This window comes from Clavelina lepadiformis, chromosome 8 (assembly GCF_947623445.1).
Source record: "Clavelina lepadiformis chromosome 8, kaClaLepa1.1, whole genome shotgun sequence".
Classification (NCBI taxonomy): domain Eukaryota; kingdom Metazoa; phylum Chordata; class Ascidiacea; order Aplousobranchia; family Clavelinidae; genus Clavelina; species Clavelina lepadiformis.
Window position 1 is genome coordinate 2,470,578 of NC_135247.1, and position 26,525 is coordinate 2,497,102.

General features: G+C 37.9%; 2 protein-coding genes and 1 non-coding gene across 3 annotated transcripts; 2 read left to right on the forward strand and 1 right to left on the reverse strand.

Moving 5' to 3' along the window:
• The first annotated feature begins 1,314 nt into the window (after positions 1-1,314).
• Positions 1,315-6,902, forward strand: LOC143469173 (4-galactosyl-N-acetylglucosaminide 3-alpha-L-fucosyltransferase FUT6-like). Its single transcript, XM_076966762.1, has 8 exons — positions 1,315-1,385; positions 2,544-2,698; positions 3,249-3,371; positions 3,470-3,607; positions 4,901-5,068; positions 5,167-5,343; positions 5,427-5,603; positions 6,039-6,902. Exons 5-8 carry the CDS (start codon positions 4,998-5,000, stop codon positions 6,574-6,576), a joined length of 963 nt encoding a protein of 320 aa, XP_076822877.1. The 5' UTR covers positions 1,315-1,385; positions 2,544-2,698; positions 3,249-3,371; positions 3,470-3,607; positions 4,901-4,997; the 3' UTR covers positions 6,577-6,902.
• A 1,400-nt stretch (positions 6,903-8,302) lies between these two features.
• Positions 8,303-8,384, reverse strand: Trnas-cga (transfer RNA serine (anticodon CGA)). The gene has a single exon. It is a non-coding gene; the product is annotated as a tRNA-Ser (tRNA).
• Positions 8,385-15,604: 7,220 nt separating this feature from the next.
• LOC143469458 (protocadherin-18-like) lies at positions 15,605-26,357 on the forward strand. Its single transcript, XM_076967151.1, has 19 exons — positions 15,605-15,762; positions 19,244-19,368; positions 19,610-19,836; positions 20,096-20,273; positions 20,602-20,715; positions 20,883-21,222; positions 21,479-21,621; positions 21,761-21,883; positions 22,030-22,165; positions 22,255-22,432; positions 22,556-22,696; positions 22,781-22,954; positions 23,194-23,394; positions 23,531-23,752; positions 23,937-24,133; positions 24,766-24,913; positions 25,061-25,178; positions 25,294-25,449; positions 25,536-26,357. Exons 2-19 carry the CDS (start codon positions 19,248-19,250, stop codon positions 26,039-26,041), a joined length of 3,423 nt encoding a protein of 1,140 aa, XP_076823266.1. The 5' UTR covers positions 15,605-15,762; positions 19,244-19,247; the 3' UTR covers positions 26,042-26,357.
• The last annotated feature ends 168 nt before the right edge of the window (positions 26,358-26,525 follow it).

Consider the following 26,525-nt stretch of genomic DNA (forward strand, 5'->3'; position numbering starts at 1 on the left):
TGACTTTTGTGTTTACATTTTTTATACAGAATAACGTATTGGTTCAATTAGCCTATTATTGCGCAGAACTTTATTATGAGCAATAAAGAAACGATAGATTTAACTTGAATTTGAGAAGTTTGTGGGAAGTTTTGTGGCAGGTACGAACTTAACAATTATGGTTTTATAAAGAAAGCAGCTGTACGGTACAATAGGACATAGACGTATCATTATGTAATGTTTGTATCAGCAAAACTGGAGGCGCTGATCAGTAGCCATTCTAGTTTGATGAATTCCTTAACTGGAGTTAGCCTAACTTTTTGTAAGTATAACAAATGCAATTTGTAAATAATATGCGCAAAATGTGTGAATTCCACCGCTCCTTTGGAATTTTTAACAAAAGTAGCCACCGCTTTGCTGGAATGGGTTAATGCCGAAAGAAGCTTGAACATTGGAAGAGATCCGACAACAAAATCGACTTCTCACATTCGAGGCACAAGGCACGAATGATTTTAAACAACCTTATTGGCCGAACAGCCACAAATTGCTAATCTACAATTTACAGTGGTATGACATGGGCTATTAGGCTACTCTGTATCTTTGAATATGGCGTATCAAAACTGACTTAGCGTGACTGAAAGTCGAAAGATCTATAGACATATGATAAAAAGAGAAATAGTAAACACAAAGTGCACGAAAATTGATCCTGAAAACACCGTCTACGGTCTCCTGAATAAAACAACATTTCATACGTCAGTTTTCGTTATAAAAGCATTTCAAGTGTGTCACAAGGTACCGGGTATAATGATTTATCAACTGGCGTTCAAACAGGGAAGCATCCAAAAACCACAACCAAACTAGAATGTCCCATTTTAGTCAAACACAAGCAGCGTGATATTAGCACTTGATTACCACGTGGGGCGCCGCGATAAGCATAGCAGTCATTAACTGAACTTCAGGCACAGTAGCAGAATGACCCAGCAACGAATCCGGTACACGAATCAAATTACTTGCAAAAAAACAGGGGCTCACTACATTGCATCTGGAAGATGTTGATTTTGACAATATGTGGAATAATATTTCTCTGATCAGAACCATTCATTGCCATATGTATAAAAGGCTTACATCAGTTTTTTTGCCACTTAAACGCATTGTTTCGCATCTATAGTACATTGCTGAACATCTTCCTAAACGACAACAGATTTAGCTTTAAAAGTGGATAAATATCCAGACATATTTGCTCTGGCCTAATGTAAATAGCGTTATCAACTGTTAAACATTAAGAAAAATCAAAGTCTGTGTTACTTATTTTCAATCAGAGCAACTGTTGGAAACCTCTGCAATTTTTTTGGTGGCCTCTTTGCGTGGTGCTGACTTACGGAAAACGTCAAAACAAGAATAAAAATGTAAGTTAGAACGATTCAGCTCGTAATTACATACAAGCGTGGCAAAGTGCGTTCGTTTTAGAAAAATGCAGGAAAGTTATATTACGTCATACGAGTTATAAATTCATGTTAAAGCCTTTGGGTTGAACAAAAAATTTATTTTCGGTTATTAAAGCCATAAACCAGGGATTCCCAACCTGTGGTACCACTAGGGTACGCGAAGGTCTTCCAGGTGGTACGCGAGAAACTTCCAGTTTTTCACAAAAAACCTGGGTTCACAGTTTTCTGGGTTATTTTTCGGGTTTTGTTTCGAAATCAATAAATTTTCCCGAAGCCGTATTGTTCTATTAATTCCTATTGTCTCGTAGCAATACGATGTTAAAATACAGGTCAGGTCAACAAAGACCATTACTTCATATAAGCGTTATAGATATTAGATCAAATGATCGCACAGCGTTATCTCTTTCACAGCTTCATATTAATCTAAGCATGCACGTAATGCGGTGTAAAATACTGCAGGTAATGGTAAGGTATATTATTACTCTGATTAAACTAAGATTCGATCAAATTAGTGGTGCTACAAGAAGTGGTACGTGTTGACAATGGTAGTTGATCAACTGAGTGACAGTTCATTTGAGTGATACCCGTTGTCAATACAGGGTGCCCAAGTGGTACGAGATAGTAAAAAGGTTGGGAACCCCGGCCATAAACTAAAGAAGGCACCCTATCTAAACCGGTTGAGCGACATTACTATTTTAACTTCCTATATCCGACACTGCGCAAAATTTTCATTCGTCAATCAATTATCGACTAATTATTAATTATTATTAATTATTAATTAATTATCTTTTAGAAAACATTTTAAAAACTACAAAAAATCGCCTTGTAGTTATCGGTAAGATGCACAGTTATGTTATATATAGCTATAGCAGTTACATAGCTATAGTGAGACGTGTTGTAATGTTGTCAGTGGTAACGGATAGAAACAATATTTGATTTCATCTAAGCCAGCATTTTATTTGACCTGCTTTGTCATTTACGATATATATTCTCCAAACAATCTGTCTACATCAAAATAGTGGCAACAGAAACAGAATGCAGAAAGCAATATGGTGGAGTTTACTGGCAGCATTTTCTTTAACGATAGTTTATTTCACCTTTGGCCTCTACTATCTTAAGAAGGGTGATGCAAAAGTATCGCCTCTCCAGCAAGCTCAAATAACCAACCAAGAGCTTTCACAAGTGAGTTCATTTTTCGAGGAAGCTAAACGAAAAACTCAGAAGATCCGAATTACACCGTTTCAGAATCGAAGTTATATAAAAGAAATTACCACGTAAGACAGTGCTTCTCAACCCCTGGGTCGCGACCCAAAAGTGGGTCGCCATTTGGTTGGTTTTGGTCGCCGTCGCCAATTAAACTAGTCCACAAAGTCGTTCGATACCTGAGTACCTTACTCTGTTCACTGTATATTGACTGTTTGTTGACGTCATACTGCATTGTTGCGAAAACACAAGTGAAGAAGCATGGTGATGATTATTTGCTGTGAGACTTTAGATTAGCTACATTCGAGTCAAGGCTAAATATTTGTAAATACCTCAGCTTCGCTATTAATTTACGTTTAATATTTGGGTCGCCGCAAAAAAAAGGTTGAGAAGCACTGACGTAAGAAATCATTCGTTGTATTTTCTATTTGCAACCAACAGTTAGATTAACAGTTAATTTTTACAAACAGCACTGATAAAGGCATTAGCAGCGTGTTTTAATGCGTTGTGAACTATCCTTATCCAATTTCCTATGCAGGTTTTGTATTGTATTTAATAGGGTGCTTCTCAAAAAAACAGTAACCTACAAATTTGTCTTAAAAGAGTTTTTCTCTGCTATAGACCTAATTTTTTGGAGGAGAAAGTTGTCCTATTCTGGTTTGTACCATACGGAAACGACCGAACTGTACCTTTAGAATATCTGCTTGAAACAAACAACGTAACTATAAGCAATTTCGGCAAACTGTAAGTGTGAAATTCTTTTGTCTTGCGGCTGTGTGTTTTCCTTAAAAACATCTTTGTAAAAGTTTTATTTCCAATCTCTAAAACCGGTAACTTTCTAGGATAAGAGTCGACTCGAGATTATGCGGAAAATGCCGACTCACTTTTGACAGAGACTTGATCAGCAAAAGTGATTCTGTCGTGTTTTACGTTCCTGATGTCAACACGCGGCCATCTGACCTTCCACATAAAGCATCCAGGTTGACATATCTTTAATATTGGTATATAAAACCAATCTGTTTTGTTTTACCACCAGTTTCAATTTTCCAAAAAAAAAGAATCGAACGACTTACATGATTCATTCAAGTCCGGATAAGTGATTGAAAATCTTTGATTGCAAAATTTTGAGGCGGATTTTTGCGGTTTCTTAGTGTTTTATGATTACATGGAGCTAGCAACTTAAAATTACAAACTTACACTTGAAACGGCGGTGATCAAAATTGTTGCCACTTCCATTTAGAAGAGGCGTCTGGGCCAGAAAAAAGTTCTAATTTCTTTGTTTATTTCTTTATATAGTGAATTTACCAAAAACGCAATTACTCGAAAAATGCCGCATGGAACTTTCTGAAATTTTGCACATGAATATATCATACTAGGGTATATCAAACTGAAATATGACTAAATTTGCATTTACTGAATTCCTGCAACACATGACTATAAACACGAAAGTAGAATTTCTGACCTAAAAACCCTAATTTTACTTATTTTCATGGCAAGTTTTAGCTACAATCTGCACCCGATCTGAAAATTTGAAGCATGTCAGCTGTTAGAGGAATTACCACACTAAAAACAACACCGACCATAAAGCCCCTGATTTGTCGACATAGGCTTTTTAAAGACCTACGTAAAAATCTAACCAAATCAGAGAAGTCTTTATTTCTGACCCACAAGCCTCCTAAAGTGTTTAAAAATGAAAAACGCAGCCAAATTTTTCCTCGTAAAGGATAAATACGTCAACACACAGAACTGACAAAACGAACATATATGCACAAAAAAAGAGACAAAAACAAGGAAAAAATAAACTGACGCAATGGTTCCAACTACATTTTAGCGATCCCGGCTGGGTTTTCGCTCATAAAGTCCGTTCCCAAATCTAGCCCTGGATCAATTATATTTAACTACGCAGACTTCGGCACACTGACCACACTGAAGCTTATTATTTGAAAGGAAGCGATTTTGGCAAACTGGATTAAACGAAGCGTGTTATTGATCTACGCCATTTTCGAAAAAAAACTTAATTATATATGAAAGAAGAGTTTCCGTTAATCATTCAGAGAATCATTTATCATTTACATATTTGTATGCTGTGTACTTTGCTCACTTTGAAAATGATTTATGAACATTATTAATTTATAAAATCTTTAAAACACACCACAAAATTTTTACCGAATTACATTAAGCACGTTGCTATAATCAGCAATTGTAGGATACATTAAATTGTAATTGACATACCTATACAGTATAAACAAAGTCAACACAAAGTCCTTTCTTAGACAGGAGAAGCAACTCTACATCTGGTGGCTTCTGGAGAGCACGGCCGGCATCCCATTTCGAACTAAAGCTGTTCCAGATTTCTTCTTCAACTTGACAATGAGCGTCCGAAGATCATCCGGAGTGCATTCTCCGTATTCAACTTTACCTTGGATTCTCAAGATGTTGTGGTACATTTTTAAGGAGCCAAAATAAGATGGTGCCTCCTATTCTGTAGTCTGTTGTTTTAAAATGGCATTTTGCATAACTTAGGTAACTTTTTATAAAGGAACAAGAAATTCGGCCGGGATATAGTGAAAATTTTCGCAAGAGAGAAAAGAGTATGGCTGACTAGAGGCCGGGAAAAACCCATTCAATCGGTCCCTGTAGATTCCTACGGTACTATTTATACCAATTTTCGTAACGTTGATTCCGACATAAAGCCATTACTTGACAAGAAAAAAGGGTAAGGGAAAGTCGCATAGGCTGCGCATAGCAATGCAAAACCTTTCCAGAGCAGATCATACTCAGTTGGCAATTCTACGACAGGTTGATCGCATGGATAGTAAGTAACTGTGGAAACATTCCATCTTCGTATTTGCGTTTCGAATACGCTGATCGTCTCCGAGAAAATGGTTTAAAAATCGATCAATTCGGTGCTTGTTCAGACATATCCTTTCCAATAGGAAACAGATGGGACCCTTTTTTCTATGAAGTTCTCAGCACGTGAGTACCCATAAAACAAAACGGTTAAATTAAAATGACGTTTTCCACCTGTGAAGTTGGTGTGTTTTCGATTTGGTTGACGGCCATTTAGAGTGATCATTACGTATGACCGAGACTGAAAGTTCATGCGTTGGTTATCAGAGGGGTTATTTCGTAAACTTGAGTTGTCGTATCACAAAGCTTTCTATGCATAAATGGGTTATTATTTTGTCTTTTCTATACAGTACTAGTTTAAGGGCTGCACTTATTTCAATAGTAGACTTTTCACAAGTTTGTTATATTCAAGCTATAACGCACGTTTACTTTAGAGTTTGAGCACAAGTGTTTAATTCGAGTTAATATAAATATTGGGATTAAGTTGACCAACCAGGGTCTACTCTTTGTTTACGAAATTATCGTTTTGTTGCCTGTTTTAAAGAAACCTTTGGTTCATAGATACAAGTTTTATCTTGCTTTTGAAAACGCATATCATTGTAATGGATACATGACAGAGAAGCTTTGGTACAACGCTTTATACAGCGGAGCCGTCCCAATCATATTTGGTCCGCACAAAGATGACGTCAGTGCTGCTTTGCCACCGAAATCTTATATTCATACAGAGGATTTTAAAAATCCGGCAGATTTGGTAAAATATATTTATTACCTGGATAAAAACGTCACGGCATACGCCGAGTATTTAGAATGGAGAACTTGGGTCAAATTTCTTGACCAAAATGGCGAACTTTCATCAAATGTGGAAACAAATGCAGAATTTAATCTACTAAGCAAAGAGCAGCGCAAAACAATCTTGAAATACTTGAATCCAACTCCAAGTGGATTTTGTGGTTTGTGCCGAAAACTGCATGACCAGCCCAGCATCGACACCTACAAGATTAAGTCGGTAAATGACTGGTGGGAAGGCACTGTCAGAAGAGAATGTATGGACATAGACCTTGCTCGAAGCATGACTGGCTTGAAAGAAAACACACAATAGTAGAAAAAATAATAAAAGATTAAAAACTATTTATGGTATTAGAATTGCTTTCATAAAGAAATGCTAATTTCGAAACCAAACATAATGACCATAGAACGGTGTAAATGGCGACATCCTTAATATACAAACATTGTTAAGATCATTAATTTTTGTTCAAGTGTCGGTCTTCATCATACTTGACGAGCAAAGGAATTATCATCATCATTAAGGAATCGTACCTGAAGTTATCATTCTGTTCGTAAATTAAACCTTTTTTTCGCTCTTGTTTCAACTTACTAAAATCAAACCCGTAACTATTTGCAACGGTAAATTAAAGGTACGATCTATGACCATTGAATGGGGCTCCTCTGCCCTTCTGTGCTGCCTCCAAATATTTTGGGATAATTTCTAACAGATCGCTCACGCAGAAGCAACTGCCGAGGAATTAACATCTCACGCCGCGCTGGTAGGAAGACTGTGACTGCAAATTTACCAGCAACAGCCTTAGTCCTGCTGTATATAGTGTCGCCTTTCACATATCCATGTCGACACCATCGTGAACGGTGCCTTGCGAGTATTATGACTGATGACTGCGTCCATGGCCTTTGGTTTCGGTTTGACTGATATTAAATTTTAGGCTGCCATTATTTCACCGGAAAAATCGAGCGTTCGAAATTATTTTTTCACAATTTCTTGTTTACCTATAACTTAAATTTTATAACATTATAACCTAAACCTAACTTAAATTTACCTTCTAATCTAAATCTAACTCTAATAAAATCTTAAATAGCTAAGATTAACTTTTTGCATATCCATTCTCCTAACCTAACCGCCTGTTTTTAACAACAGGCTGCATGACATACATACAGTAAAATAGCCACTTCGTAAATTTTAACAAAATTATCACTGGTAGAGATTAAAAGCCTGTAAAATTATTCCGCATTCTTACGCTTATTTGCAATTGTCTCTTAACACGTCTTTCATCAGTTTGACAATCAACTTATTTGAACCAGGCGTTGTTAGGTATGCAATGTTTGCAAAATCGAGTAATGGGATTACGTAATCAACAATTTACTCCCGCTAATTACCTTGGTAAAATTACGCATGGTACGAGACGCGCCGAACGTAGTAAGTCTGAAGACTCGGCGTGTCACTAATTTTAAATGTGCTCACGAAACCGAGCTACTCCCGGGTTTACCCAAACGATGAATTTTTGTGAAAATAGGCAAAAATTATATTGTTACCAGAGAATATTTGTTAAAGCAGCTTAAAGATTTATGTGACCAGTGTTTTTTTAAGGTGTTTTGGGGGACCAAAACGGTCCCCCAAATTTCTCCAGCGGTTTCCCAAAATTTGGACTTGCAAATATGGCTATTTTTTAGTATTTAAATGAAACACTTGCGGTCTCTTAAAACTACTTAGCGGTCACCCAAACCAAACCTTAAAAAAAACCTGTATATGACTATGCGAAATTTGCTGTTAATTATTACTAAGTTAGTTACTTCCACAGTAATTGTGTAACGTACTGGCTCTATGTTAGACACTTAACGTCGACAATGGTAAAGTTTTTTCCCTGCAGTAAAAGACAAGAAACGAAAAGTGACTAAATAAAAAAACGCTAGAGGGCAGTATTAAATGAGTTCGATAACTCCGACAAGCCTCTAACTAACATTATTATAAACTTGAAATGAATTAATCTAAAGGCATTAACTTAGAATCTAGAAAAGCGATAAATATTGGAAAGTAACGTTGTCGGCAGGATTCGAACCTACGCGGGCAGAGCCCAACAGATTTCGAGTCTGTCGCCTTAACCACTCGGCCACGACAACTTGATTCTGCACAAGAAAATATAGAACAAGTTTCCAATGACTGGTGTTGGTACCACAGGTTGAATTAAATTACGTAACAAACTTTTCTTGACGTAGTATTGTCACACGCATAACGATGATAACATGCTTCAGGAATACCTCAAGTTCATTTTCTTCATTATTGGCAAGATCAGTGCTAAAAACTTGAAATTTTACCAATGAGTTATGAACCAAATCTAAAGTATTTGTGAGTGAGAATGATTAAAAAATTTCCTATTACTGTTGTTAAATATTTTTTGCTCCTTTTATCTTCTCTTACTCAAAAAGAGTCAAAGGAGTAATTAAAATTTGTGCCAGATGTGCAATGATTTTGTAAAATTATGCGACTCGTTTCGATTTAAAGAAACCTCAAAAAAGTACAAGAAGTGTGGAAGAAAAAAATAAACTAAGCGTTACAAAAAATTCAAAATCATTGAAACGGTTGATTTTGGTTTCTAACATAATTATTATCACTGCGTGGTACGGATTAAAAGCTTGTACATTTATTCTGCATTCTTACATTTATCTACAATGGCATTGTCTTTTAACACGTATTTCATCAGCTTGACAATCAACTTATTTGCACAAGGCATTGTTAGGTATGAAATGGTCTCAAAACCGAGTAATGAGATCACATAATCGACAATTTGCTCCCGCTAATTACCTTGGTGTAATTAATGTTTTATGTAATGGATTTATACAACAATTCCTAACGACCAACTATTTTGAACGAGATCATCGACCGTGCATTGTAGAGATCCATTTCTCAATGTTCTTTTTCTTATAACTTAAAATGTAATAAAAGTTAAATAAAATTTCATTTAACAATCGTTTAGCACAATGACTAAGTTTATGAAAAAAAAAACAAAGCCTCAAACGTAATTCAAACGTCGATTTTTTTCAGGGCTATATACGGGAACAAGATGTGTGTATTAGACAAGCTGACGTATAATATCCTGACCGGTACGTCATGCGATATATGACAAAAATTGCTCACGCATAATTACAGTAAAAAACATTTGGCCAGCAGGACTCGAATCAGCGCATGCAATACCCAGAGTCTATTGTTTGTTTTTTGTTCTACTCTGTCATGACATCGGGTGGGAACGTCAGTATAGGCTACAATGGTTACAGTTAGGCTGTATCAATCAGAACTTGACAGTGATATTGTAACCAAACTTTCTTTGATCAGGAATCTTCCCGCTCTAACGGCTAGTCACTTAGCCAGTTCCTGCTCACCTATTTTTACGAGCATTCTTTCAATAAAAACAAAGGTCTTTCTTGTATTAAAACCAAAAGTAGACTGATTTAACACTTCTCCTACAAACCACAGCGCAATCAATTAATCATCATTAGCATGCGAGGATGGAAACTACGGGCGGCGTAACATACCTCGGGGGGAGTTGTGGGGCGTAAAACGTATGCGTGTGTAGAAAACTTACAAACAATAAAAGGAGTCACAAGTGAAATATCGATGAGTTACTAATACTAAATAAAAACGCAGTCACACATTATGGCCACAACAATACGAGTGAAATACATCTTAATATAAATCTAAAAACACATCGTGGAATATACAACTAAAACGTATCAATGTGCGGTGCTACATAATAAAACAAGTGTGTAAAGATATTCTCGTGACAATATAATTAGGCTCTGCAGTTTTTGTTTTCCATTTTCATTATTGTAAACCTGAATCAAAGAAACCAAAGAATAAAAGTTCTGAAATATTGAATGTAATCCTGTCGGCAGGATTCGAACCTGAGCGAGGCCAACAGATTTCGAGTCTGCCGTCTTAACCACTTGGCCACGACAACTCTCCATCAACCACAGAAAAACAAAGCAACCTCCAATTGTCATTTAGTTAGAAGATTGCTGAAGTGGAAAAACCAAGAAATTGATTAAACTATAGTTTTATATTCTATATACTGCTATATATTGTATACTGTATGAATATTATTATTATTATTATTATACACGTTATATAAATTATATACACATAATAAATTTTTCTTAACTCTACAAGTTTCACGCGCAATTTTTAACGATTTTTTAACAATTTATTTCATTTTTACTCTAAAAGAATAACAAGAATAACAAGAATAACAAGAATAACAAGAATAACAAGAATATTTAAAATTAGTACCAGAGCGATAATTGTGTTAAATTACACGACTTATGTCAAAGTAAAGAAAGATTAATAAATTGGAAAAATTTGGAAAAAAAATTGTGGTCGAACGTTTCAAAGAACTTAAAATCAATGACACGGTTAATTTTGGTTTTTAACATAATTATCACTGGCACAGATTAAAAGCCTGTAAAATTATTCCGCATTTTACGCTTATTTGCAATTGTCTTTTAACACGTCTTTCATCAGCTTGACAATCAACTTATTTGCACAAGACGTTGTTACCTACTAATTAGTCGCGAAACCAAATAATGAGATTACATGTTTGAGAACTAATCGCCACTAATTGCCATGACGTAATTAATGTTCTGCATAATGGCATTTTAACGCGTTTTACAAGTGACCTTAACTACTTTGGATCTACTACTTTGAACAAGATGGCAGCAGTCACAAGGCTTATTATTTATCAATCTGCTTCTTCGTGTTATTATACCTTAAAATGTTTTTATAGTCTTTCAACGATTTTTAAAGTAATTTTCTTGCATAAAGTCAAGGTCTGTTCAAACAGACCACAACTTCGAATGTAATTCAAGCGTTGGATTTTTGTGGTGGCTACTGGGACAATGTGTGTGGTACCTTAGCAGACATGCGGACGTGCAGACATATAATATCGTAACACTCGCGAAACTCGATATATGACAACACAAATTGAGTATGCATAATTCAAAAACCAAACTTGCCCCCTAAAAGTATAAAATTACTGAATACCAAAAATTACCAAAAGGATAAGAAGGCAGGCGCAAATGTTCGAATATTTGCCAATTCAACCTTGAACTAATATATTTACTGTAACAGCAACTCCATGAACTTAGAAATACGGTGAAAATGAGAACATTGTTGATATATTGATTAGAGATAAGCAACACTTCTCATATTTAACATGATAGTTATCGGTTCGGTGACGTCGGGGTTCGAGCGCCGGGCTGGTTGGGGTTGGGGCAGGATTAGACTTCACTGATATGCCTAAAACAAGCTCAGTATAGTAGGGGCTCGAGCGAAGTCGTCGCCAAGTTTAAGTCGTGCAAAGATTTCCTCAATCTGAGGATAAAGATTCTGATATCGTGCTATACCTTAATTAATGCTACATGCATATAGGCGAAAGTAAAAAGCTATATTCTGCCCAATTTAAGAAAATTTTCATTTTGCAGGCTTGAAGTTGAAAAAGTTTGTAATTTTCAAAAATTGTCCCTGTGATGTTGTATCCCAAAAATAAAATTATTGATGAATGGAGAATTTACATTATATACCGTTGCAAAATTTGTGTTTGACCGATTGAAAACCGTTGGAATAAATACATCGACCTGAAAGGCTCGGTGTGCGTGACAAGGAAAGCAAACAACCAAAACACACAAAAACTTCTCAAATGCAACGCTCAGGTTCACCAGAAGCGGAACGAGATGCAATGTATTAAGTTCGGAGCGTTTCGACATGCTTGGCTTAAGCCTATTTTCAGGATTAACCCAAATTTCTGCCAAATAGAAGAATCCAGAAACACTGGCCACGAACAATGAACAAAGACAAGGTAGGAAGGTAGCGCTTGCGTCGTGCAAATATTGACGTCAGGATAAAATTGCAAAGCGATTTGATCGAAGACATTCGGACGCCGACTGAAAAACTTGCCGTTTATCTAGTTACCCGGTAATTGACACTTGAATAATTTTCTTCTGCGTATAAACCCTGTTAACCGAGAATAAATCCTATAAAGACAGTGCATGAAAACCAGTTAACAGCTTTTACAATAACGAATCAATATCCGTAATATACAGTAATACATGACGCTCTCTTCATAAGGGCTGCATGGATTTTTAGATTGGTTTGACAGTGAACTCACATTACGTAAGTAACTTACCGAAGACTTCCGATCTAATTACGTCATAAACCACTACACGTAACAGTAGAAAAACATTTGAAAACCCGAGTTCCGTGGAAACTAGGGTCACTGGAATAAATAAATAAATACACAAGACTCTTGTAATGTGTGGCGACGCCGGAAAGTTCAGGTTTCTGAGAAAGTTACAAAGCTTCAATCATTGGTGGACATTTTTGCTTCGCTAAGCATAAAATCAACTGAAGCTGGCAAGGCAAAGTAGTGCGAAAGTTTTGTATACAAAGTAAATTAATTCAAACCTTAAATACAAGCCTTTAGTTTAGTTCCCTTTATTCGCCTTTTCGTTACCTTCGGTCCTGGTGAACATTTTTGAATTCAGACAAAATTGTATGATGAAAAACAACGAACCGAATAAAAACGTGTGTGTCTATCGGAATCTGCACAAAGACAAACCCGAGGAAACCGAGGTTGGAGCATTGAGGAATCATCGCCGGGTTTAGGTCGTGCGAAGATTTTCCACAATCCGAGGATTAACATTCTGACACAGAGCATTTATCAGATACTTTTAGCACTTAATATACAGCTTCATGTACCCCAATTGCCGTTCAGCAAATAAGCTTTAATTGATATTTACAGACAGATTAAATCGGTTGTTTATTTAAACCAAAACCATATGAAGTTTTTACGGAATCGGAAACAGTCACTTTAAGTTTTAATCGCGCTCGTACAAGAGCAGAAGGCTCTTCGCGATTTCTAAATAACTGATTCCTGTCGAAAACTTGTAACTCTTCAGTTAATCATTGTCGCCTGAATTGAGTAAACAAAATTGCGCCAGTCCAGCTGTTTTGATTGGAAAGTTAAGATCCGGCGCAGGACGAAAATTTTGACGACATCCGATTGTAGCAAAACAATCCCTTTGTTAGAATGTGGATACTGCTGTGTACTCGGATGCGTTTATTGGAAAGTGTATAATTACGGTTTTACGGGGACGATAAAAATGACGTCATAGAATTAACCAAATATTGCAATTACACTCGAAGTAAACCGTCTGGATATACCCGAGAAAGAAAATAATTAACGTTATAATTCCAAATAAAATTTTGCCAAATTGGAAAACTCAATAAAAAAAAATAGAAAAATCGGAATGCGCTGGGAACTGAAATTAATTCACCTGAATGTCACAAACAAGCAAAAGAAGCCAAATTTGCGTTCCAGATCTATTTGAATTAAACAAATGAATAAGTATGGAGAAATTGTTCAGAGTCCTTTACGTATGTTGCAAAATACACTACACATGTCTTTTAATACCAGCTTCTATAGTCGACGGTTGAATTTTGTTCAAACCTTGACCAGGAGCTTAAATTACTTTCGGAGATTTTGTTGAGATTTTTTATGGTTTCATGATTTTACGTCTCAATCTCTCAGCGGTCCGAGCTGTTAACATCCGGAATGGAAGGATATGACGTTAAATGACGTCAGGTAAGTTTTATGATAATAAAGCAAGCCATTGGAAATTCAAAATGTATTTTATTTCCTCTAACGGTGTCGATTTCTTTATAAAGAACTATGCTAAAATACATAAGTTAAAGCTTAAAACTACTGTTCGTTTGAAATTTGCAAAAATGAGGCTATGCGTCACGTGACAGAAGAAGGGATCTATGACGCAAAAAACCTCAATTTAGACAAACTTTGGAACAACATTCTAAACAAAAGGTCGCGTAATTACAGAAATTACATTGTCACCTATCAGCGTAAGATTAACTATCTCTCTCCGATTGTTTGCATACAGCGGGGAGACCGGCGTAATGAAGCCTATTAGAGGTTGTACATATGGAATTGACCGAAGCGGCCGGCTGATTAGAATGCCTTTTTCCCCACACACTGGCACAGACTTATACGCTTGACAGACAGTATGAGCTTGAAAGAACGTACAGGGCGCATTTGAGAACAGATTCTGACCTGGCGACATCTCAGCGTGCTATACTCAGGCCAATATGGCGCAGAAATCCTATAAGACTCCGCAATACGCATCACGGGCGCAGCTTAGTCAAATGTAGGACATTTTTTCAGATTAAGTTTAAGAAGCAGATTGTGACAGGATGATAATTTAACGGGCATTTGTCAGTCTTTTCTGTCATGTACTTGCTAATAAACAGTTTGCTGTTACAGCTAGTTACGCAGAGTAAACTCTAATACGAACAAGTTTAGGAAGAACCCGGTCGAGTTTGGATAAAATAGACCACACGATTCACACGTGCAATTAAAACGTACATGTACAGATAGTTATAGTGAATGAAAGCCGGTATTGGAAAAATTTATGAAAAAAACTATCAATTTAACCGCGAAATGCATTGAAAATGAAGATATTTCGATGAAACCTACATGCAATGTGAGACAGAAAATTCACAAAAAGTGGAATTCAAAGTAATGGGACAAATAACAACCGTCGGAAACTTTCGCAACAATAATAACACCAGGTGTTCCATGTCGTAGGAAAGTGTTTTATTACAGAATAATAATTTCAATTACGCAATAAAAGTATTGCAATGAAGTCACTGAAAGGGTAATGGAATACGAAATTTTCGTAGAGATTTTCGGTAACTCTTTTGTTTTGGAATTTTATTATGAGCGAATAATATAACCCTTATGACGTTTCACACGTTCGAGCAATTACGCCTGTCAAAAGTTTCAGATGGCGTCGAAGATGTTTCTGATAAAAGAAACATCTGCGCAATCCCGATTGCCCACAAATGCACTCCCGCAAAGAAGCAAATGCCTTCGTTGCTGCTGTACTGTGACGCGGTACCACCTTGGCCAGCGGCGAGAAGAACTCGGTTTAAATTGATGTAGTTAATTATGTCGCCGGTTGATCGTTTGATTAATTCACAGCAACGTACTCGCGTGGTGAAGGTTTTGTTTGAGTCTCCAAAGCGTTTGTCATTGTTTTGATTTGAATTAGCGCCATCTTTGTCAGCCTTAGACTCCCGAAGACGAAGATATTTATTCATGTTGACACATCAGCGGAAAGTCGGATAAAAATTGATAAAATTTGACGCCAAGAAAAACAAAATGAATAGTATCGAGATTAGAAATCTACGAGGGTTTTGATGGATGATATCCTCCTTCAATTAACGAGATAAAGCGTCAGAAGTAGCATAAACTCTTCTTAAAATTTCATATTTTTACCACCAGCAAAGACAAGATAAGATATAAGACTGTGGTAACGTGTATAAGGCTGAAGGTTTCCAATTTAGCTCTTATTGTAACTTGCAGCGTGACTATAGAAGGAATAGTTACGAAGAAAAAGACATCAAAGATCTGTGAAATTGTCAATTCTCATCAAGGTAAGTGTTACAGAAGCGATTTGAAATACGATCTTTTACGACAACGTTTTAATAAGGGAAATGGATTTTGAGTAAGGTTTTAAAGATAACTGTTTCAGTGCATAAACTACGAGCTTCAACAAACCTATAGGCGAAACTTGGGTACGGTTCTTGAAGTAATTATTGAAAATGCTGTTTAATTAGCCCTATGTCACGCGAGGTGCCTGTTAGTATTACCTTTCTGTCATCAGGTGTACTGTTACAATCAGCCTAGCCCCTTAATGACGTCATAAATGTAACCAGATAAAGCAAGTCCCGGAAACCCAATAGATAGTCCATGGTACCCCCGATTAAAACCAAACCCGTGTGGTTGAATTCAACCCTTAATTTAGACTTTAGCGTATCGCCGTACCCGTCTGAAGTTTGTAGCTGATCCAAGCCTGGTGGGTTCACTAATAACCCAGTACGGTAGACTTGGTCTAGGGGTTGTGAGCTTTTCATAACTCGAACCATTTCTGGTTTTGCTTGAATGCACCGGTTGCCAGCATGTGATGCAGTGAGGCGTAACTTATAAGGTATACTTAGTGTTGTTGATGGTTCAGTCTTAGCAGGAAAAGAGGGTGCCAAAACGTGTCCTTGGCTTTTGTTGTTTTACGATTTGCCCCAAAGCACCCGCAATCGACTCACTTGTATTTCTCCCAAATAATTAACCGCAATATTGATGCATCCACTCAATTTTGGGTCTGATGAGCTTATTGTTGAAACCGGCCAGAGACTAAAAGTCTCTAGCGGGAAGTGTTTGTCGCTTAAAGTTAGGTTAGAATTGTGCGTGAGAAAACAGCCGGGTTTTTTTGAACGGTAAAGATTTTTGGTAGGTATGTAAATTTTAAGCAGATTTCCCCCAATTTTCAAGGTACATTTTTCGTGGAAAAATCAATCTACCGCGGCCTTAATTATTAATTTTAACGAGGACGCCCCGGTTGAAAAGGGTGATTGAGTTTTAAAAATAAATTATTTATCACCGAATCATCTGATAACAATTTTCAAAACAAGCCATGTTTTGTACAGGCTGACACAACTAATCAAAGATCCCAATTGTTACGTCACCTTGACGTGACAATAACGATTTTTACCACGCCTTCTAATCACAACTGTAGCGGCGCGTGCTTCAACCTAATTACGTAGTCGGAATTGTACTGCGGCTATAGCATGCGCAAATGGCAAATTTTTTTAGAGTTCGTGGGAATGAAAATGTTTTCTAAATATCCTAATAAATATTTTTCATTTTAACTATTTTTCCTAAACAATGTTTTGCAAAATATATGTAATTTGCGTTATGAAATGCGACCCCAAAACCGATGCATTATACATATAAGGCAGTTATTGGGGCAAAAAATCTTACCTATGACATCAATAGCTATCTATAGCCTATCGAATGTCATTTTAACTACCAAGTTTATTAATAAATAATGAAAACTGTCAACCAACTCGTAGTCTTTGGTTTACAAGCTTTTTGTATTTTAGGTTGCTATTATCCGATGTATAGGTTTGCCCCTTTCAAATATTGATTACCTACGACTTGAACAACAGTAACCAATTAAATACTGTCACGTCAACGGTAACGTCATCGCAATACAATACACGCCATGCTTCGTATAAAGTATAAAGTATCATTTCATTCGTTTTGATTTGGTCGATGACAAATGGGACTTGTTGTTTCAGTTTCGAATTCGGCTTTCAAGATGCTCTGTTCCTTTCGCAAAAGATTGAGTTGAGTGGAATATCAGATTTTATTTAAATCCCGAATACATTCGAGCTTTAACAAGAAGGATGTGTTTTGTCTGATCTAGTGACGTGTATGATGACGTGTATGATGACGTGATTCCGGTGGTAATTTTGCCACGGTAACAACGTGTGGTTAAATCCTACCATTAAATCGCTTCCAGATTTCTTCAGATTTGTCTACAGTTAGTTTAAAAATGCTAACTCGAGTCAACTTAATCGCCATTCGCTCAAGTACATCAAGGCGCCATTCGCTCAAGGCGGTTTGTTTTCCTCATTGGCCCGTTCCTAATGTGATAAATCGGTTGAATTTCTCGTCCCAAAAATTTCACGAATCTCTCACGATCTCGTATTTCCTCGCAGCTGAACGCAGCAGATTGACCCCACTTGGAGTTCTTGCGAATTCGGCCATAAAAGACAACAGTGTGGCCACCTTGCAATGACAATGTATCATTATAATCGTTTCTGTGCCTGGATTTCGGCACATTTAAACGCACAATTTTTATAATAGATGTTTGTAAAGGGTTAAACGAATGAAACTGTTTCCATTGCGGATGGGCCGCTACAAATCCAAACTCGAATAGATTTGCCAAATATAACTACTCATTGTAAAATTCGGGCGAGCACAAATAATCTATTAACGTTGCTGAACCCGAAAACATCAGTACAAGCAAAATTATTTACGTAGCTTTGACAGTACTCCAGGCTTGCAAAGTTTGAAGAAAAAATGAATATTGTAAAATTTGTTGGAGAAAGCGAAGTAAAAAACAAAACACCTAAAAATTTGAACTTATATTCTCATTCATCTAGCAAAGTGACGTTATTTTATGAATTCAATCAATTATGCTTTCATTATAGAAATGCCAAGTCATTAAACCATTCTTGTGAAAATCCTTAAAATTGGTGTTCATATGAAGACCCTTAGTAACGGTTTTAGCGCCTCCTTAAGTTTGACAAATGCTTTTCATGCGAGGTTACACTTTTTAATTCGACTTTATTATTTTAAATCGTTTGAAGAAATTGGCAATTACGCAAACGCCAAACTGGGTTTAATGCAATCAGTTTAATCGATATTGGGTTGGAAGTTTATCAGATTTCTGGCTGCCAATAGCACTTTTCTGCAGCGCATAGTTGCCGTTGTTTTGTATTGTCCTTCGTCCAAGGGCACTTGAGCGTTCTCTAATCGCATGTAATAAAACCGAAATGTGCCCTCACTATTCTATTTCTCTGCCATTGTGTTTCAATTGTTTGCAAATATTGGATCCGATTTATATCGGGCGCAGGTTTCACCTCCGTCCGATTGTTTGGAAAATTCATCCCGAGGAACAACTTGCAGATCTCGAACCAAATCGTCACGCTTCGCCGCTTTGAACTCGTGAGAAATAAAACGGGCGAACACAAGTTGTGTGGGTGTCAGTCAGGTCAAGTTGACGACGAAAAGGCAAAAAGAGTTTCCCTGAAACCGCTTTGCCCTCTGCGGTATACCTTGGGTACCCTTAAAGTCTCACAGCGTAACACGGGACGTTTCTGAATGAAACAAAACAAAACTCCATCCTCTGCCATGTTGTACGATTAGCCTGGGTGATAATTCGGTTTCCGCAAGAGCATTAAGCATGCAAATGATCCTAAGATGTTTTGGGTTTATCTTTAAAACTTCCCACAGTGAAGTACTCGAAAAGGTGTTTATGCGTGCGAACTAATCTATCGATTTCATTTGTAGAAAAATGCGTCCTTCGTTGGTTGAAGTGACTACAGCATTTGCATGTTTTGTCCTTGTCATTAAACTTTGTCAATCTTCAAAGACCTTAAACCTTCAGATCGCTTTGGACGAAGAAACTCGACAAGGTAACACTGCCTTAACATGTCTTCATTCTCGCATCCGCTCTGCGTATATGTGCTTTTACATTGGCGAGCCACAATTATTATAACCGATTCTACGCTTTAATTGGCCGTGAATTTAATGATTTGTTAAGCCTAAACGCATCCCATAGGGAAAATACAATAACCTCGAGCATGCAAGAATCATGAAATTCAATCTTTCAGGGTAAAATCCGGGAATTACTCACGGTGCCAAATTTTGTTTTAGGTACCATTGTCACCGATATGATGGATTTGTTTGGTCTTTCGCTGGAGGAAAGGCAAGGACGTTATTTCAAGCTGTTGGAGCAAAAATTCAAGTCGCCGTATTCGACATCGTCTACACAGCACGAGTACTTTGCCATTGACGAAGAGACAGGAGCTATCAGGTTACGTCGGAAAATCGACCGGGATCGCGTCTGTGAAACCGATAAACAGTGCGTCTTGACATTGCAGGTGTGAATATTGCTGTATTGGATTCAAATTACCTATTCTTTAGGCTGCAATCAATGTCGGAAAGGGACAACATTAAGGCTTGTTATGTGTATCCAAGGGTCGCAATTTGAATGATTAATGTCCAAATGAAAGTAGTGAGGTCTATAACCGTAAAAAGAGATAACATTGTAAATTGATAAATAGCGACACATCCAGGACACTTATTATGTACGACACAAAGATAGGTGACAATAAGCACAATCAATCTTTGATTCTTCAGGCGGTGATGCTACCTCAAGAAGTCTTTTCCCTTTTGAACCTTGACATTGTGATCAACGATATTAACGACAACGGCCCGAAATTTGCAGCCTCACGAGTCGTTGTGAACGTGTCGGAAAGCGTCGATGTCGGTGAAATCTTCCCACTCGATCAATTCCAGGCCACGGATAAAGACTCAGGTGAGAATTCATGTTTTCCGTCAAATTACCTCGAGGTCCCTGTGCTCAATTAAGCTTGAAATAAGCATGGCCTTGTCTGCAGAGCGTCTGCATAGGTCGCCTTATCGTGACGGTACTGGTTGTCACGTCAGTCAAACCGTTCCCCTAAAACTGAGTCAATTAGTTCGAGTGTCAGCACTTTGGCGAGCTACTCATAGTTTGTGTGAAAGTCTGAAGCGGCTTTGTGCTTTTCGAGCTGTCTTTCCCTTCTGCCGGGCGCCGGCGATGCGCACAAAATTTGTAAATTAAAACCAGCGTGCAAAATTAACGCTACGCCTCGCTTATGCAGGCAACAACTCGAGGATAACCTACAGATTGGCTCGAAATGATCATTTTGAAGTTACGCATTTTATCGACGAAGCACAGCGGCCCCATCTCCAGTTGGTGCTGCTCAAAAGACTGGGTAAGTTATTTAAACTGTTTGGTTAAACGCATGATGTATGCTATAAAACTTGGTATATGTTTTACCCTTAATTCAATGGTCGGTATTTTATGGTGTGTCTATGATCGTGAGTGAAAGATGTCTATTGTCGTTTCCCACGATCTTAATCAGCCGGTCCTTCATTGCAGATTACGAAACGAAGCCAAGACGTCACCTCACTTTAACAGCAAAAGATAACGGCGTGCCCTCTCGTTCCACTCACATGTCTATTCAAATACACGTCTTGGACGCAAACGATAACTACCCTGTTTTCGACAAGCCCAAATACGTGCTGTCTCTTTTGGAAAACTTGGAACCAGGCACGAATATAAGCAGGATCCATGCCACCGATGAAGATAGTGGGGAAAACGGAAAAGTCCGCTATTTCCTCACCCCTGCTGGTACAGCAGCCTCGGAGCTGCTGACAATTGACGAAGAGAGCGGACAAGTCAGTTTAAAACAGAAGCTGGATAGAGAAAAACATGACGGGTAAAAATGATAAGTTATCAAAAAAATAAATCGTATCGACTTTCTTAACCGGTAAAATGTGGTCGATTCAAGGTGTAGTGTTACGCAAGTGTTAACAAACGTGTCTAGACGGCATTGACTGTACCGCATTATCTGATATTCAGGAGTGAAAGTTAAGCAAATACGTTTTAGTACCGTGATAAGACATCGCTTAATTTTGTTATCAGACCGTCGTACATTGGCAAAGTCAAATTTTTTAGATTGATTTTTGTTGCAGGTTGCGGGTACAGATTATTGCTCGTGATAACGGGACTCCCCCGCTTTCGTCACAAGTCTGGTTTACTTTACAAGTCGATGACGTCAACGACAATGCGCCTACCATCAACATCAACTTTATAATTGACATAGATGAAAATAGAAGTGGGTTTAATATTTATTTATTCGCTGTTTGTAATTCGATCTATTTTCCCATGTTTACGACGACAAAGTATATTCAGTCGTATTTTCCGTCAGTTTAACTGTAGATTTATAATCATTATATAAAAAATTAACGCTTTAGCTTACCTGGGAGAGTGGGAGCCGTTCGGTACCTACGTTGCCTTCGTCAGAGCGCACGACGCTGATCACGGAAAAAATGGGCAGGTCACGCTCTCGATTCGTACCCAGACATTCGATGAGGAAGGTAAGAAAATCACAGTTTCTTAAGTACCTTTATGTACCGCAAAATACTTGCAAACCTAACGCAAAAGATGCATAATTGCTGCAGATTTTTATGAAATCAAATTGGGTATTTTTGGACGGAATTGCGTAAATATGTCCTTTCTGCAGGAACACCCCATGATGACACCGGTCATTTTGTCCTGGCTAGCGATGGACTAATCACCACCGGAAAACCATTCGACCGTGAAGACGTAAACAGATATATGTTGGTCATTGAAGCTTGTGACAATGGCGTCCCAACCAGGTAAAGCGGTTTAAACAGGATTTGCGTGGAAACAAAAACTTATTGCTGGTTCAAGCTGGACATCTGTTACCAGAGACTTGTTTGAACAGGTGTTCGTCGTATGACATGACCGTGGAAATACTGGACGACAATGACCACTCGCCCGAATTCCAGCAAGCTATTTACTCCATTGAATTGCCAGAAGATGCTGAAATAGGCACAGCTGTTACTCAAGTTACAGCAACAGACGACGATGCAAAATTGAGCCCGGCCTTGACCAAAAATAAGGTTTCAATTTACCTTATTTACATTTTATAACCTCATGGCAAATAATAACTCCAAACATTTTTGGAATAATATAATATAATATAAATTAATGATTATACACAGTAAATTATACACTCTTTACAGAATAACGAGATAGTTCCGGCTACAAACGGAATTGTCCGATATTCAATCAAAGAAGATAGCCACATATTTTCCATAAACAAGCAAACTGGACAAATCACTCTGGTCAGACCCCTTGATTACGAAGACAGACAGACATGGGAGGTAAAAGAGTTGGAAATTTTGATAAAAAAGCAATAAATCTGACACATGAAAGTATCAAGATCTAGCATGTTTTGTTCTTTGCAGATTACTGTGATAGCTCACGACAAAGGTCAACCGAGGTCAATGAAAAGTTCTTGTCTTCTTCAAATAAACGTCACTGACGTTAACGACAACAAGCCGTTATTTGCCAATCCGCCGTTGGACAACTCTCTGGTATATGCATCCATCTTGCGGGACGAACCCATACTGACAGTAGAGGTAAGACATTCAAAAAATATTGGTTACAATTTACAGTCAAGAATTTCGTTCTTTCAAAACAACTTTTGGTTTATTGGTTGCTGTATCATGTTGCTTTAATAAAAATAATTAATCTTCTTGAAAAGTTTTAATTGCAATTTCTTGAATGACTGGATAAAAAGAGAAAAAAATCCGGAATCTTTTTGACTGTTTTGTAAAACAATCTTCAAAACTGTAAAACGTCATTACCTTTATCCCAGACAATTGACTACGACAGTGATAAGTTCTCGAAGGTCAGACTTGAGATGGTGGACATCGATGATACAGATGTGGATAAGGTACCGTCACCATCATCATCTCACAGTTACTTTATTTTCGATCCAAAGTCCGGGGATCTTCGTCTAAACATGAGCTACGAAGACCTCGAAAGTCTCGTTGGGAACCATCACGTCACAATTAAGGTTTGTTGTTGTCGTGTGACGTGTGTGGGCGTTTGATTACTCGATCGGCCGTTATCATAGTATTGCGTCACTCACTATTGTGTTATAGTTTTGCGGATACTTTGGTTACGTTTTGTGACGTCGTTTTTATCCGCAGGCATCCGACTGCGATGATCCGGAGCTTAGCAGCGAGATGAATATCTTCATCCAGGTCGTGGACACATTGATGCTCCCATCCCCTCCGATCAGGATAGAGCAAGAGAGGGATGCAGACTCTTCTTCCAACATGTTCATCATCATAATCGCTCTGGCTTGCTTTGTCTTGCTGATAATTGTCGTCATTTCCGTTGTCGCCGTAAAATGCAAAAAGGACAACAAGGTAAGGCCAGATCTTTCATTGATGTTGTTTTTCTATCATATTTGATGAGGATTTTTATGGATGAAGATGTCGGGTTTTTGCTTCTCCGTAATATTTGATAAATGTCCTGCTGTGTGTGAGAATAAAGTACCAATAAAATAGATCTTAGAGTCAACGATAAAGAATTTTCTGTTGAAATTTGCAGAAAGTTCGCACGTACAATTGCCGCGCGGCAGAAGACGAAAACGGCTGCACACTGACCTCTAACCCCGGTCGTTCGTCAAAATGCGACGAATCAGCGAAATCGATCGATAGTAATGACGTCACATCACAGGTGACCGCCAATGAGAGGGTATCAAACTTGTCCGGGAGCTCAGGAACAAGTCAGGCTAAAAGTATCAGGTAACTATAGTTAAAAATTTACCTGGAACGTGTTGCTTTGAATTGTTAAACTTTAACAACGCTATTTAAATCACAATGAGGTGTTGTGGCGTTAATCCACCTCATTGGGAGTTCATACAACACGAGGGTTTAAATTTCCGGTTGACGTTGACATGCTTAGTCATTAGTGTAGTTTACAATCTCGTGATCACGAATCACAACAAAAGAATTTTTTCGGTAAATCAGGGACGTCCAAAATTTTTCTGTTGCGTGAGCTTTTGCTATACCATAGCAATGTCAAAATAAACGACCATAAGAAAGCTTCTATAACAATTGATTGAAAATGTATGTATTTTATCTATGAACTATTCGACGTTAAAGATTTAAACTTATGTAACATAAAATAATACTTGATAATGTTTCAATATTTTAACAATATTTTTATTGGCGTACAATCAACTCGAAATACGGTTGCGAACGACGTAATGAACAGTGGGCACTCCTATATACGAGACATATATATATATATATACAAGACATATATTATAATTATATACGAGACAAGTTTATATTTTCGGCAACATTAAACCTTGTAACTTGTATTTACCTGTAACAAAGATGTTTTTAAACAAAGCATTTCCTTATTTAACCAGCGATTCTTCTTCCGCTGAAAAACCCACTCCACGGAGCTCAACATCCGACACAAAACTTATCCCTAGCAAGGAGTCATCTTTTTATCACGTTGTACCTTCCTTAGAAAAATCCCGAACGCCTCTGACGTCATTTTCAAGTGATCCAAGGGTAAGTCGAGGAAATGGCTTGTGTTATGTTTGAGTAATAGGAGCCACCACCGGATACATATCTGCTTCTTTTAATTAAATATCACTGTGTTTCACTAAAAAACTTCTCCATGACACGAAGGTCGTCAATCTGTTCTTCATTTTAAAGATGGCGAATGTTAAGATGTTGGATTTAATCCAGCATCTACCATCCCATAACGACGGAGATAGCGGACGAGGTGACAGTGAACCTGATAATGGAAGCTACAATGGCCTACACGACAGAGGTAGAAAGATTTTAAGATACTTGAGCAGTCTGATGTAAAGGATTATTTTGAAAGTGTTACTTGCCATCAACATCTTGTTTCGCGTTTTATTCCTACAAATCTTTTTGTTCGACAGAATATGAAAAGTGCCAGAAATATCTTCACAATAACTTTCCGGCTCACCACTCGGTCAGATACGACACTGGCAACCCGTATAGTGAACTTGGATCGTTCTGCACCGAGGAATGTCGTCATATCGGGCACAGTGACGCATGCTGGATGCCACCAAACGGTAATTTTTAGTTCTCAGAAGCATTTATTGATGAAAGTTTCACCCAATACTTTCCAAACGTTAAAAACTTTCAATCTTTTTTAAAGCCTCGTCAAATCCAGCCCAAACACAGAATGTGCGCGGTTACCATGGCGACAGCAATAGAGTTCTCGAAACCATCGAAGAGTCGTCCGGTGGCATCGAGTACGAACCGCGTGTGATGCGCGAGAAGGTCAGGCGTTCGGTTTGTCTCGCGATCTTGGCTTCGGAGAGCAGGCATCAGTATTCGGATAAACGCATCCATCACAGCGAGGATCTATCCAGGCAGTACAACCTGTGGACTGACGATTACGACTCGTCGCCATCCGTTTTCGGAACGCCGACTTCCAACTCGCCGGCGCCACCTAGCGAGCAGTGTTCGTCGCAGGTTTCGTCCACTAACTTTCAACCAGCGCATTCCACTATCATCCATCATGAGAACTACGTAGGTATGACGGCTCAAGCCCGGGAGTTGTTAAATTCGCAGTCAGACTGTGTGAGCAGCTTGTGCAATGCCAGTGTACGGGATACGCAACAGACACTTAACGACATTAATAAGCTCTTGGTTAAATAATGAATGAACACAACACAAGACTAAGTAATTTGTTACAATGTACAATATATACCATCACAAGAGCGTGTATCAGCTTAGTTTTTTAACATAGCATTGGCTACCTTTTTTACATAACTTACCGCACAGAAAGCTAACACTGCCATTTAATATATTCATGTTTTGCTGTCGCATTCAACTTTCCTTTTTGCTAACACCGAAACCATTTGTTTGATTACTGTATGTTGATCGTGTGTGTTTTGTTTCGGCGTACTGTGATCGTTTTTGGCTATTACAAATTCTATTTCTCCTACTGCTGTATTTTTTCTGGTATAGAGTGTTGAGGATCTTTCCAGTGACCTGTATGGAGTCATCATATACAGAATATTGCCGAGTACAAAAAGCCACAAATAGGTGAAAATAAAATGTAAAAGACGCAATGTTATGAGTTGACGTACTACTGCGTATAAAACGCCAGTTCCAACGTTCGCTTAACACCTATGCTGAT

Coding starts and splice junctions, on each gene's coding strand:
- LOC143469458 (XM_076967151.1), top strand. CDS start 19,248: ATGCGTCCTTCGTTGGTTGAAGTGACTACAGCATTTGCATGTTTTGTC. Junction 19,369..19,609: donor GGACGAAGAAACTCGACAAG/GTAACACTGCCT, acceptor ATTTTGTTTTAG/GTACCATTGTCACCGATATG. Junction 24,914..25,060: donor CATTTTCAAGTGATCCAAGG/GTAAGTCGAGGA, acceptor TTCATTTTAAAG/ATGGCGAATGTTAAGATGTT.
- LOC143469173 (XM_076966762.1), top strand. CDS start 4,998: ATGAGCGTCCGAAGATCATCCGGAGTGCATTCTCCGTATTCAACTTTA. Junction 5,069..5,166: donor TGGATTCTCAAGATGTTGTG/GTACATTTTTAA, acceptor CTTTTTATAAAG/GAACAAGAAATTCGGCCGGG. Junction 5,604..6,038: donor TTCTATGAAGTTCTCAGCAC/GTGAGTACCCAT, acceptor TTTGGTTCATAG/ATACAAGTTTTATCTTGCTT.